General features: G+C 47.3%; 1 protein-coding gene across 1 annotated transcript; it reads right to left on the reverse strand.

Moving 5' to 3' along the window:
- Positions 1-11,340: 11,340 nt before the first annotated feature.
- Positions 11,341-12,132, reverse strand: LOC104883066 (uncharacterized). The gene has a single exon (XM_010667512.1). It carries the CDS (start codon positions 12,130-12,132, stop codon positions 11,341-11,343), a length of 792 nt encoding a protein of 263 aa, XP_010665814.1.
- Positions 12,133-13,211: the final 1,079 nt, after the last annotated feature.

Genomic DNA, 13,211 nt, shown 5'->3' on the forward strand with positions numbered 1-13,211 from the left:
GAGAATTTAGTTTAAGTGTGATGAAGGATTAGAGTTTAATCACAGGAGGTTAAGGATTAAGTAAACCCAGAAAGTTCCGAAATGCTCCTAAGCTGTGAAAAGACGATTTTGCCGTGATTACTAAACTGAAATTACAAGCTTGCCATTTATCCATTATATATATATATATATATATATATATATATATATATATATATATATATATATACACACACACACACACACACACACACACACACACACACACACACACACACACACACACACATGTGTGTGTGTGTTTGTGTGTCCAAGTCCCCTAATTCATTTCATCAGATTTATTTTACAAAAACACATCACATTCTCTCCTCATTCCTCACGCCATTTCTGGCGAGTTTGTGGTTGCCCTTTGGCAGCCTGAACTCTTGCTTCAAATCTTACATGCAATTGATTTTCTAGGTTCCTCAAGTTGTTTTTCATACTGGGCAATTGATAGTTTTGAGGTTTCATATCAATAGCATTAAAGAAAGTCAAGGAAGGTGAGATGTTGCTGAATTACAACACTGATGAGGTTTATAAGATTGAAACTTGATTACTTTAGGTTAATTGCTGAATTTTAAGCTATTAATGTTTTATTTAAGGTCTTATGGAGTTGCTTGAGAAGAGATAAAATTTGTTGAAAGAGATTTGATTCCTAAACACCGGAGTAAGGTACACAAGAACCACCCTTCGAACCATATTTTCTTAGTTTATTTCTGTATCATTTGTTTTGTGAAAATTGTGGGATGTTTGACCATATTTTGTGATGAAAACCTACTGATTTGTAGATAATAAGAAGGTAGTTGATTCCAAAGTATTGTGTGCGAATTTTCGGGAATGTCTTTTCGAAGTATAAATCGTTACATGTTAGGTTCCTCTAACACCGATCGAACCTTGATGCTACCTTGGTTGTACCTTGATTAATTGTCTCAAATGATGATGGTATTTCATGATATACTCTTGGAAATTTTCTATCTTGATTATTAGATAAAACTTTGTTTCTTTTTCCCCCCATCACATGCCACATACACCCTCCGTTTGAGAAGTAAAGAATAATTAAAAGGATTTTTTAACTACAATAATACAAAATTTTGTCCGTTCTCTCGCAATAATACAAACTTTTGATTATTTTTTAATAATACAAACTTTAGGCCAAAATTCCTCCAGTATGTCAAGTTGACTTGTAACCTGTAAAACAGGTAAAAATAATTACAAAATGATATTTCTTCTTTCTCCCTCCTCCCCCAATCCCCACCCACCTGAACCACCTCAGCCCCTCCCCTCCCCCCACCCCACAACCACCACCCCCGAAAACCACCAAACCCAGCCACCACCGAAACCAACCCACAACCACCCCCCCCGAAACCAACCGACATACCCCACCCTCGAAAACAATCAAACCCAATCACTTCCTCCCCCACCCCATAACCACTACCCCCGAAACCAACCCATAGACCCCACCCCCGAAACCAACCCACATAACCCACCTCAAAAACCACCAAACCCAGCCACACACCCCCCCCCCCCCCGAAAACCACCAAACCCAACCATCCCCCCACCCTCGAAAACACCCCCCTCCACTCCCTCACCCTCGAAATACACAAAACCCAGCCACAACCACCATGAACCCCATCCACCAAACCCTATCAACACCTTTATTTTCCCTATCTCCACCTCAAATTTGGAATTAGGGGTAGTGCGACTAGGGGTAGTGCGAAGAATTAGGAGAGAAAATAGGGTAGTGATGTTGGCAGCGTTAGAGACGTTCGCGATGATGCTCGTTGGCGTGGTGCGTCGTGAGGTGTGGTGGTGTGGTGTGGCATGTTGTGGTGTGGTGTGGTGATGGTGTGTCGTGAGGTGAGTTGTGTTGGTGTGGTATGGACGATGTGTTGGTGGTGCAATGGTGTGGTATGATGCAATGTGTTGGTGGCACTTGTGGTTTCAGGATGGGGAGGGGCTTCTGTGGAGGTGTTGGGTTGACGAAGAGAGAAGGTGCAAGGTCAGGTTGGGTTGGGTGGGTGAGGGAAAAAAAAGTTTTTTTTCGTTTTTCAAATTTAAATAAAAATTAAAAAAATAAACCAATAAGCAAGCGACACGTGTCCTAGGGAGTGCCACGTATATATTTTACCTGCACCAACAAGTTAGGAACCGGTCATGAACTGCTGGAGGAATTTTGGGCTAAAGTTTGTATTATTAAAAAATAATCAAAAGTTTGTATTATTGCGAGAGAACGGGCCAAAGTTTGTATTATTCCGGTTAAAAAATCCTAACTAAAATTCGATTTTCGCTTAGTTGTGTTCTAAGTTAATAAACCCTTGTTCCTTTGTTTCCTAAAATGGTTGTGAATGATGAACACCTATTGCCCTATTCATATAATAAGTTGTAAACCAAAACTTCGGCCAAACACAAGAGTTAATTATAAGTAACTTTTGCATGAAAATCACTATCCTTTAACACAAAACCGAAAACCATAAAATTGACATATGTTTACTAGTGTGATATAACCTTTCCATGTATTTAATAGCATTTCTATAAATCTTTTACATGCTGCCTTGTCATGATAAACATTATGTTTAATCACCTCAGCTAATCTCAACATCTTTCGAGACCTGATTATTAAGGTCACTTTTGCAGAAACAGTTGAACTTGACATAGCAAGCTTGTTTAACGAAACTTGTTTTGATAAGTTAAAGTTTGTTATGATAGCAGAAATAATGATTATGAATAAGTATTTGAGTAAGTTATTTATGTATAGTTATAAAAGTCTAAGTATTGTAGTATAAGTATATGAGTATAAGTATTTAAGTACAAGTGTTGAGTCTTGAGTGTAAATAAATTTGTATGTGTGTTTAGAGCGGGTATTGCTCCGGAGCAGGTATTGCTCTATGTAGGGTCATGACCTAGAAGTCTTGTAAGCAGGAAATAATAAAGGTGGGGAGACATCCCTCAAAAGTCTGGAGTTGTGGCTTAGCCCTCTCCATTCCTGTTCCTTCCCTAGATATGTTATGTCTTGTGATAAGTTTAAGATTATTTTTTGAGTTATATCTATGGAGAATGATGTGTGATATCTGGAGATAATTCTGGGAAATTTCTCTAGTATATGCAAAAGTATTTCTATGGAAGTTTACAAGAAAACCAACGCATTTCTAAACAAGTATTAACGTATTTCTTAATAAGAATAAAAGTATCTCGAAAATTATAAGTTTATGCTTTGAGTATAAGAAACGATTGCGTAATTTCATATCAATGTCTTTAGTCCGCTGCTATGAGATAATCTATTTTATATAATGTTTCTTGGCAAGTTAAACATGTATTTTCAATTTGTAATCTAAATACTCAAAACGTATTATAAATACTAACTAGTTGTAATCTATTTTTACAATAAGCTTGGATAATATGGGATTTCCTTATTTCCCTCAGCAGGATAGGTGCGGGAATCCTCCCTAACAGACTATTTGATTAGAAACTTTAACATTGTAATTATCAGTATTGGGTCTGAATTAAGCTGCTATTTGGAGCGGGTTTTTACAACTGCCTAATTGCTCAAGAAGTTCTAAACTGGGTTAAGAGAAGTAAAAAAGAGAACCTCTATGCTGGTATCATGAAAGTGCACCTAAGTAAAATCTATGATGGGATTAGATTGGACTTTGTAGAAGTTGTCCTAAGGAAAATGAGATTCCCTGATAAGTGGATCGTTCAATACATCTCTAGTGTCTCCTACCTAGTCCTAGTCAATGATGAACCCACCAAATTCCTCTATCCCTCCGCAGGGTTCAGGCAAGGTGACCCCCTTTCTTCTTATATCTTCTACATGGAAGTCCTTTCCTAAAATCGTTTTTGGGCTAAATCAGAGAAAACCATTCATGGTATCAAAATAGCAAGATTTACCCCTTCTTTGTCTCACTTATTTTTTGCAGATGGTGAGCTCATCATTTTTAACAAGTCTTTGGTTACGTTTAGTCCTAACACTCCAAGGAGATTTTGCTCTATCATGACAAAACCCTTAGGTAAGAAAAGTTCTCCTCTTTTGGAACTTACCTAGGATGGATGTGGATGCTTGGAAAACTACAATTTTCAATTCAATATCTACAAAAATAAAAAATAAAATTCTTTCATGGAAATTCATTCACCTTTCTCCCACCGCCAAACTGATCCTTATCAATGTTATCCTCAGCTCTATGGTTTCTGTTTCGGGTAAAAACTTGTATTAGGTGGGATGGATCGAGATGAGGATTATGGATGGCCGGATACTCGGAGAGGATTAGGAGACCTGCACAAGACAAGAGTTAGACTACCCCGGGGGTGGATCCGGGATCGCCCCTCCGACGATCAAGTCAGTTGAAGTGAATTAAGTGGGATTTGTGAAGTGGATTGTCTAGGATTTCTTACCTCAATAAATGGGGATCTGTCCGCTATTTATAGGCGTTGAAATGTGTGAAGGTGGTCCCTGCCATATAGGCACGGAATTTAAGGCAAGTGGGTCCCACTGGGGGACTTCCATGTTGGCAGGAGGCCTTTAGGCCTTGGACCAAGCAATGGCCCCTCAGGCAAAATTGGGCCCAAACATTAGCCCCACGCGAAATATATGGGAGGGGCCTCAATCGATACCATGTGTTTCGCGAAAACCACGAGATCGTTCCCTTACTGCGAAGGGTGGGGAGGTCTGGTTCGGAACCATTCAAGGACATTTGGACCCTACATAACTCGAGGGAGTATAGAGGCCTCGTCCGAGGTTGCCCAGGTGTCAATGAGCCCTAGGTAACTGGAGGAAGTTGCGAGACGTCGCTCGAGGTTGCCTAGGGGTCAATGAGCCCTAGGTAACTAGAGGAAGTTGGGAGACGTTGCTCGAGGTTACCCAGGGGCCAATGAGCCCTAGGTAACTCAAGGAAGTTGGGAGACGTCGCTCGAGGTTACCTAGGGGCCAATGAGCCCTAGGTAACTCGAGGAAGCCTAGAGACCTTGCTCGAGGTTACTCAGGGGCTAATGGGCCCCAAGTAACTCGAGGAAGTTCAGAGACCTCTCTCGAGGTTACCCAGGGGCCAATGAGCCCCAGGTAACTCGAGGAAGTTCAAAGACCTCGCTCGAGGTTACCCAGGGGCCAATGAGCCCCAGGTAACTCAAGGAAGTTCAGAGACCTCGCTCGAGGTTACCTAGGGGCCAATGAGCTCCAGGTAACTCGAGGAAATCCAGAGACCTCGCTCGAGGTTACCCAGGGGCCAATGAGACCCAGGTGACTCAAGGAAGTTCAGAGACCTCGCTCGAGATTACCCAGGGGCCAATGAGCCCCAGGTAAGTCGAGGAAGTTCGTAGACCTCGCTCGAGGTTATCCAGGGGCCAATGAGCCCCAGGTAACTCGAGGAAGTTCTGAAACCTCGCCCAAGGTTTCTTCGGCGGCTAATGAACCTCGGATAACTCGGGGTAGCACCCTCGCTCGAGGTTACCCAGGCGTCCCTGGTTCGCTCGAGGGGTATGACACCGTAGAGCTTGACGGGTGTCGATCAGCGATGGTGGCAACCGAGATATCCCCCACTCGATCTGTTGAGGTGCCTAGATGTAGGTCTTTGGCCTCCATCTGGGCGCGGATGGCCCAGGAAGTTAGAGCTCCGACAAGGAGAATGTTTTCTCGAAAGTGCCAACGCACTCTGGCGCTGGATCCACCTGGGTTCCAGCCACCTCTCCTAGGAGGGCTAGAGGGGACTGTGCCAGGAGGCTTGCATTTATTGGGCTTTTTGATATGCCCAATGACGTGGCGCCCTTAGGTGTTCCCCTGCCGGCCTTAGTCAAGATAGAAGACTCCCCTGCCCCTGTGGCACCTGTCATCTCGAGCACTATCGCAGTTGCAACGGCCTCAAAGAAGAAGTCTTGGGCTGAAGAGGCCATGAGGCTGCCTTTCTCTGCCCTTTCGAGGGCTGAGATGGCCGCGCGCTTCGACAAGGCCTTGGAGCACTTGGTGACGGAGTTGGATGATAAGGCGTGCCTGACACCTGATGGCCAAGAGGTCGAAGCCGTTAAGGCGACCATGACCGAGGTATTGTAACTTTCCCTCTTTATACTTGTCATTTTTAGCTTTTCGTTTGCTAACATCTTTCTTTCTTTCAGCTGTCGATCAGGGTGTTGTCCCTGGCTCGAAGGTTTGTTCCTGGGATAGCCGCCGGGACAGTTTCGGGGGAGATATCTTGGGACGAGAGGAACACTCTCGTCAATCGACTGAGGCTGGCCGAGATGCAGCTCTCGGAGGCCCAGGAATCGATGGCCAACTCCCTGAAGGCCTTCGAGGAGAAGAAGGCGGAACTGGAGCAGGCCCGCGACGTCGCCCTTAAGCAAAGGGACTCTACTAGCAGAAGGCAAAGAGAGGCGACCAAGAACCGTAAGCAGGTCGAGGAGAAGGTCGAGAAGGCTCGAAAGGCAGCTGAAGAGGCCATTGCCAAGGCCCGAGAGTGCCGGGAGGCCGTGGTTCAAGACTGGAAGGACTCCGATGAGGGGAGGGATTTCCTCGAGGATGTCTCCCTTCAAGCCTCTGAGATAGGGCAGGCTGAGGCCCTCTGCAAAGTGCGGGTGGTCCTCGAGAGGCTTGCCCCCGATCTTTCTTGGTCTGAGGTTGAGGATGGCGTCAAGGCGCTTTCCCAAGAGGAAGGGTCTGCTGAGGCAAACCAAGTCGAGGGCCAAGTTCTTCCCCCTTGCCAACCTCGAGGGGTGACCTGGAGCTTCTCTTCTCTTCTTGGTGGCCCTTCGCCTTTTCTTGGTTGCTCTTATTCTCTTCTTGGTGGCTCTTCTCCTCTTCTTGTTCCTTCTTTCCCCTTGTCTTCTTTTAAGTTTTTCTTATGTCTCCTACTAGGGTTAACTTTATACCCTTTAGGTTTTCTTATTCGATCTAAGCTTTTAACTTGCATTGTAGCGACTTCGATAGCTTGTAATGTGATTTAATGGAATAAAACTTCTGATTATGTTTTGCCTTATTTGTTTGTCTCTTCGAGCTTTTATGTTCTTTGTTTTCCATAAGAATTATCGTTGCGCCTGAGTAATCTCGAGGCCCTTTTATTTTTGTGCTTGTTTGTACGATTGCCAAGTGAACTCGAAGTACATAATATAACAAGCAATTCACATAATAGGCCATGTGTTATATATACGGCCAAAAGGCACAAAATGCAGGTGTTCTGCGATGCTTACAACGATCGATATGCATTCTTAATGCTTTACAAAATGACTACAGTTGTGCTCATATGGTATGCCCCCAAAGCTCGAGGGACAAACCAATTAAACATAGAATTTACGAAGGTTGTCCGCGTTCCATGGTCGAGGAAGGGGATGGCCATTATGGTCCTCGAGGCGATAGGTGCCCGGACGGACGATCGAAGTTACACGATATGGTCCTTCCCAATTGGGCTGCAATTTTCCCAAGCTGGGTTGTCGCCCAGTGGACTCAAATTTCCGGACCACCCAGTCGTTGACCTGAAAAGGTTGCTGCTTGACTCGACGGTTGAACAATCGGGTGATCTTCAGCTTATAAGAAATGGCCTTGAGGAGGGCCGTTCCTCGAGATTCCGGGAGGAGGTCGAGGTCAATATTCTTTTCTTCATCATTGATGTCTTGATCATAAAACGTGATCCGGGGCGATGGGATGCCTAACTCGAAAGGGAGGACTGCTTCGCTCCCGTATACCAAGTTGAAAGGGGAGTGACCTGTTGCTTCTCGAACAGTTGTCCTGGTAGACCACAAGATTCCTAGTAGGTCATCGATCCACGAGCCTTTTGCCCCCTCGAGCATCGTCTTGAGCCCTTTCAGGACCACTTTGTTGGCTACTTCATCTTGTCCGTTGGTCTGAGGTCGACTAACAGCAGAAAACCTGGTTTCAATCCCAAACCTCGAACAGTAGTCGCGAGTGGGGCCACTATTGAATAGTCTGCCCTTGTCTGAGATCAATATTCGAGGGACCCCGAATTGGGTGATCAAGTGTTGCCAGATGAATTGTTGAACTTGCCTATCAGTGATGGAAGCCAGAGGCGCTGCCTCGACCCACTTGGTGAAGTAGTCGACATCAATCAGCAGGAACCTCCGCTGTCCTGATGCTGGGGGGAAAGGGCCTAGGAGGTCCATTCCCCACATATCGAAAGGTAGGGGGGCTTGGATAGTGGTCAGGGTGCTTGCAGCTTGGTGGGGAAAGTTGGCATGCATCTGGCACTCTTTGCATTTTCGAACCATAGCCGAGGCATCTTCCCTCATAGTGGGCCAGTAATACCCCGCTCGAAGTGCTTTGGCAACAATGGTCCGTGCCCCTTGGTGACTCCCACACGACCCTCGGTGGGTTTCTCGAAGGACATAGTCCCCTTCCTGGGGAGTAAGGCAATGGAGGAGGGGGTGAGTAAATGATTTTTTATACAATTGTCCTTCATGATAGGCGGAGCAACGTGCCTGCCTTCGAACTCGTTCTGCCTCGAGTTCCCTTTCTGGAAGGATACCATCTCAAATGAAGGTTATGGTTTTGTCCATCCAAGTGGGGCTTCTGTCGAGAGTGGTTATTTCCCTGTTAATGCTAGGCGCCCGCAAGACTTCCCACATTATAGGTTGAGGCGAGAGATCTTCTGCGGAGCTGGCCAGTCTTGACAAGGCGTCAGCTTGCTGATTTTCTGATCGGGGGATGTGAGTTATGGAAAAGAGAGAGAGGCTGGTGATTTCTTCTTTTACATTCCTTAGGTACATCCGCATGCTGTCCTCCTTGGCCTCGAACTCCCCTGTTACTTGTCCTACGCTTAATTGGGAATCGGAGTGGGCTTTGCGCTCTCGAGCGCCGGCTGCCTTGCATAATTGAATGCCCAAGAGCAGCGCCTCATATTTGGCTTCGTTATTCGAGGCAACAAAGTCGAACTTAACTGCATACTCAGTTCTGTTGGCTTGTGGATCGAGAATCAGGAGTCCAGCGCCACATCCTATTTTTGAAGACGAGCCGTCGACGAAGAGATTCCAGGGGCCTTTTTCGAGGTCCTCCGGCCGAGAGGTGCACTCTGCTATGAAATCAGCGAGGGCTTGAGCTTTTATGGCGCGCCGAGGCTCGAACTCTATACCGAAGTCGGATAACTGGTTGGCCCAGTCCGTAACCCTGCTCGACTGATTTTTTCCTTCTATTACCTTTCGTAGGGGCTGGCTTGTGAGAACTTTGACAGGGTGAGCCTGGAAGTAAGGCTTAAGCTTCCGTGTCGCCAAGACTAAGGCGAAGATCATCTTCTCGATTGGGGGGTACTTGGATTTTGCGCCTCGGAAGGCGTGGCTCACAAAATATACTGGATGTTGATTTTCTCTCGCTCAGCCACGAGAACTGCGCTGATGGCATGCTCAGATACTGTGAGGTACACGAAGAGTGTTTCTCCTGGTAAAGGTGAAACCAATTTGGGAAGACTTGCTAGGTGGTTTTTAAGTTGCTGGAATGCTTCTTCTGCTGAGGTATCCCATTCGAATGTTGATTGCTTTAAAGCTCGGAAAAATTGGAGGCTTTTGTCTGCCGATCGAGAGAGAAAACGCCCCAAGGCCGCCATGCAGCCGGTTAGGCGATGGACTTCTTTGACAGTTTGGGGGCTCTTCATCTTAATAATTGCCTGTATCTTGTCGGGATTAGCTTCGATCCCTCTTTCGTCGACAAGGAAGCCTAGGAACTTCCCCCCTTTCACACTGAAGACACACTTCTTCGGGTTCAACTTCATGTTGTTGGCGCGAAGGGTGGAGAGAGTCTCTCTCAAGTCAGAGACATGATCTTCCTCTTTTCTGCTTTTGACGATCATGTCGTCAACATAGTCCTCGACATTTCGTCCGATCTGTTTTTCAAACATCTTATTTACAAAGCGTTGATAGGTGGCCCCGGCATTCTTGAGACCGAAAGGCATCACCCTATAGCAATACACTCCTAAACTTGTGGTGAAGGCAGTATGGACCTGATCCTCAGCAGCCATCAGGATCTGATGATACCCCGCGTTGGCGTCCATGAAGCTCAATAAGGCATGGCCGGCTGTTGAGTCAACCAACCTGTCGATCTTCGTTAGGGGGAAGTCATCTTTTGGACAGGCCTTGTTCAGGTCTGTGAAATCGACGCACATCCTCCAAGCTCCGGTTGGTTTTCGAACCAGGACCACGTTAGCTAGCCACTTGGTATACTGGCATTCTCGAATGAAGCCGGTGGCCAGTAACTTCTGCACTTCTTCGGAGGCCGCTACGCTCCTCTCGGCTCCCTGGTGCCTTAACTTCTTTTTGATTGGCTTATAGCCTTCTCGAATGTTGAGCCGATGGACCATAAGCCCAGGATTGATTCCGGGCATTTCGTCAACAGTATAGGCGAAGACATCTTGGAATTCTTTGATGACCTCGAGGATTTGGGCCTTAACCTCCTCTGGGACCTGCTTGCCTATCCGGACCGTGCGACTACGCTCGCTGTCAATACATACTTCTTCGTCTCGATCCGCCGGTTGAGGTCTCTCATACCGCTTTGGGTTATCTGCCAAGTAGAGCCCCATGACATGGAGGGCTCCTCTGGCTCGGGGAATTTTCTTTTGTGGGAGATCTCCTCCCCTGACTTTTTAGACCTTTGACGTAACATTCCCGGGCAGACTTTTGGTCACCGAACAGTCTAGCGACCTTTCCGTCGTCCCCCTCGAATTACAGGAGCAATTGGTATGTCGAGATGGTTGCTTTCACCTTGTTGAGATTGGGTCGCCCTATAATCACGTTGTAGGGGAGGCTGGTATCGACCACTAGATAGTCGATGATGACATTCCGTCCTGCCCCCTTCTCTCCCATACGTGTAGGCAGCTTGACCGAGCCAAGGGGATGAACTGATTGCCCCCCAAATCCTACTAGCGGTTGGTCGATAGGAATGAGATCTTTTTATTCATACTTCAATTTTCGTAAGCATTCCATAGTGATAATATCCGCAGAGCTCACACTATAAATCGGAACTCGACCTACCCGGAGATTGGCGATCTTCATTTCGACGACCAGGGGGTCATCGTGCGGGGTTTGTATAGGTCGATGGCTGTATTTGAAAGTCATAGTTGGACATATAGCGGAGGAGGTCGCATCACTCCCATGTTTCATAGCGTAGAGGTGCTTCTTGCGGGAGCGGCTGGTTAAGCCGCCCGAGGCGAACCCTCCTGCGATGACATTAACGTACCCCGCAGTCTCGTCACTTCGAGCCTGCTTCTCCTGGCGGGGTTTAGCTTTCTTTTCTTTTGGATCCTTCAAGTATCTGTTCAATTTCCACTCATCGGCCAGCTTGTCGAGTGCTCTCTTCAATTCTCGACATTCACGTGTGTTGTGACCACAATCGTGGTGGAACTCGCACTAGAGCCTCTTATCTCGCTTGCTGGCTGACGTTCGAATGGGGTCGGGCTTTGGCAGAGGGTACTTCCCCTTGATATCCAAGTAGATCTCTCTTTGATTCAAGTTGTATCGTGGGTCATTCCAGTGATTTTCTAATCGAGGCTTTTTGTCCTTTTCCTTCTGAGGGACATCTCTAAGGTTATCCGCTCGAGAGGTGTACTCGTGCTTTCTCTTTCCGGAGTTAGGTTCTTCGTGTGTTTTAATGTCGGAGGCCTGATTGAACTTTTGAGCTAGGTTCATGGCTTCGGAGAAGGACGAGGCTTCACTCTCTACGAGCTTTAGTTTGAACCTACTCGAGGGGTATAACCCAGACATGAGCGCGGTGAATGTACCGCTCTCTTGTAGATCGGAGACTTTGAGTGACTCTTCATTGAATCTCTTGATGTATTCGGCTAGGTCTTCTTCTCTTCGCTGTCTGATCGACATGAGGTGGATACTGGTCTTTCGATGTCTTCTTCCTGTGATAAAATTCTGCTTGAAGGCGGCCTTGAGGGCAGTGAAACTCGATATACTCCCGGAAGGAAGCTCGGTGAACCAGGTTAAGGCCAAGCCCTTTAGAGTAGTTGGGAAGAACTTGCACCAGGCTGCCTCACTGCTGGTCTGGACGCTCATTTGCGCTTTGAAGGCGGCAAGATGGTCGATAGGATTGGTGATCCCATCATAGTGATCGATAGGGGGAACCTTAACTTTTCGAGGGGTAAGAACCCTCATGATGTTTTCATCGAAGGGCGTGGAGAACCCTAAGTTCCCCATCTGTACTTCGGATTCTTGACTCGACTCGGAGCTTGAGGCCCGTTGTCGATGTCCCCAGCGATGCTGAGGCTCCTTCTCCCTTCAAGGATCCCGCTGATCTTGGGGCTCTCTTTCTCGGAGATCTTTCTGTCGAGGCTCCCTCTCTCGAGGTTCCCTTTCAAGAGGCTCTCCTCCTCGAGGTTCCCTCTATTCCCGGTTAGGGTTGGGGGGAGTACTTCTTGCTCTTAATTGTGCCCGCTTTTCGTTCAGGACTTCTCGGGCATCACGGTTACCGTGCCTCAGGTAACGTTCATTGATCACATGACGTGCGTCCCCCTGCCTGGGGGCAGCCTGAGTGGCCCGTCGAAGCGCACGTGGTGAGTTCGGGGGATCGAGGACTATGACCTGGGTTTCCACTCGACCATGGTCGAGCACAAGTCGAGGCACGGGAGGCGGAGGAGGTATGTTCGAGGTACCTTCTCCTCCTGCCTGGAAATTCAGCATTAGGGCCCGGAGGCCACGCTCGAAGTTGTCACTGAGGCGATCGGCCAGTTGTTGAAGATCTTGCTAAGTGATAGGGTTAGGACTGGTCTGCTCGAGCCGCGGGGGGCCCGCTGGGGTTGGAGCTGTCCTAACTCTAAACGCCTCAAGGTTGACGGCGCTTGCTGCCTCTCGAGGGTTAACCTCCTCGAGGATGTGTTGGTTGCGGGCCGAGAGAATAGGAGCATGTCGGGGGTTACCCGCTATCTCGTCGGCCACCTCGGGAGACGGCGCTCTGGAGTGATTAGAGGGGACGGGAGCCCTCTGTCTCCTTTGGTCTCTTCTGGTGACGGCCATAGCTTTTAGTTCGAGTCCCCATAGACGGCGCCAACCTGTTTCGGGTAAAAACTTGTATTAGGTGGGATGGATCGAGATCGGGATTATGAATGGCCGGATACTCGGAGACGATTAGGAGACCTGCACAAGACAAGAGTTAGACTACCCCGGGGGTGGATCCGGGATCGCCCCTCCGACGATCAAGTCAGTTGAAGTGAATTAATTGCGATTTGTGAAGTGGATTGTCTAGGATTTCTTACCTTAATAAATGGGGATATGTCCGC

The sequence above is a fragment of the Beta vulgaris genome, chromosome 8 (genome assembly GCF_026745355.1).
Source record: "Beta vulgaris subsp. vulgaris cultivar EL10 chromosome 8, EL10.2, whole genome shotgun sequence".
Lineage (NCBI taxonomy): Eukaryota > Viridiplantae > Streptophyta > Magnoliopsida > Caryophyllales > Amaranthaceae > Beta > Beta vulgaris.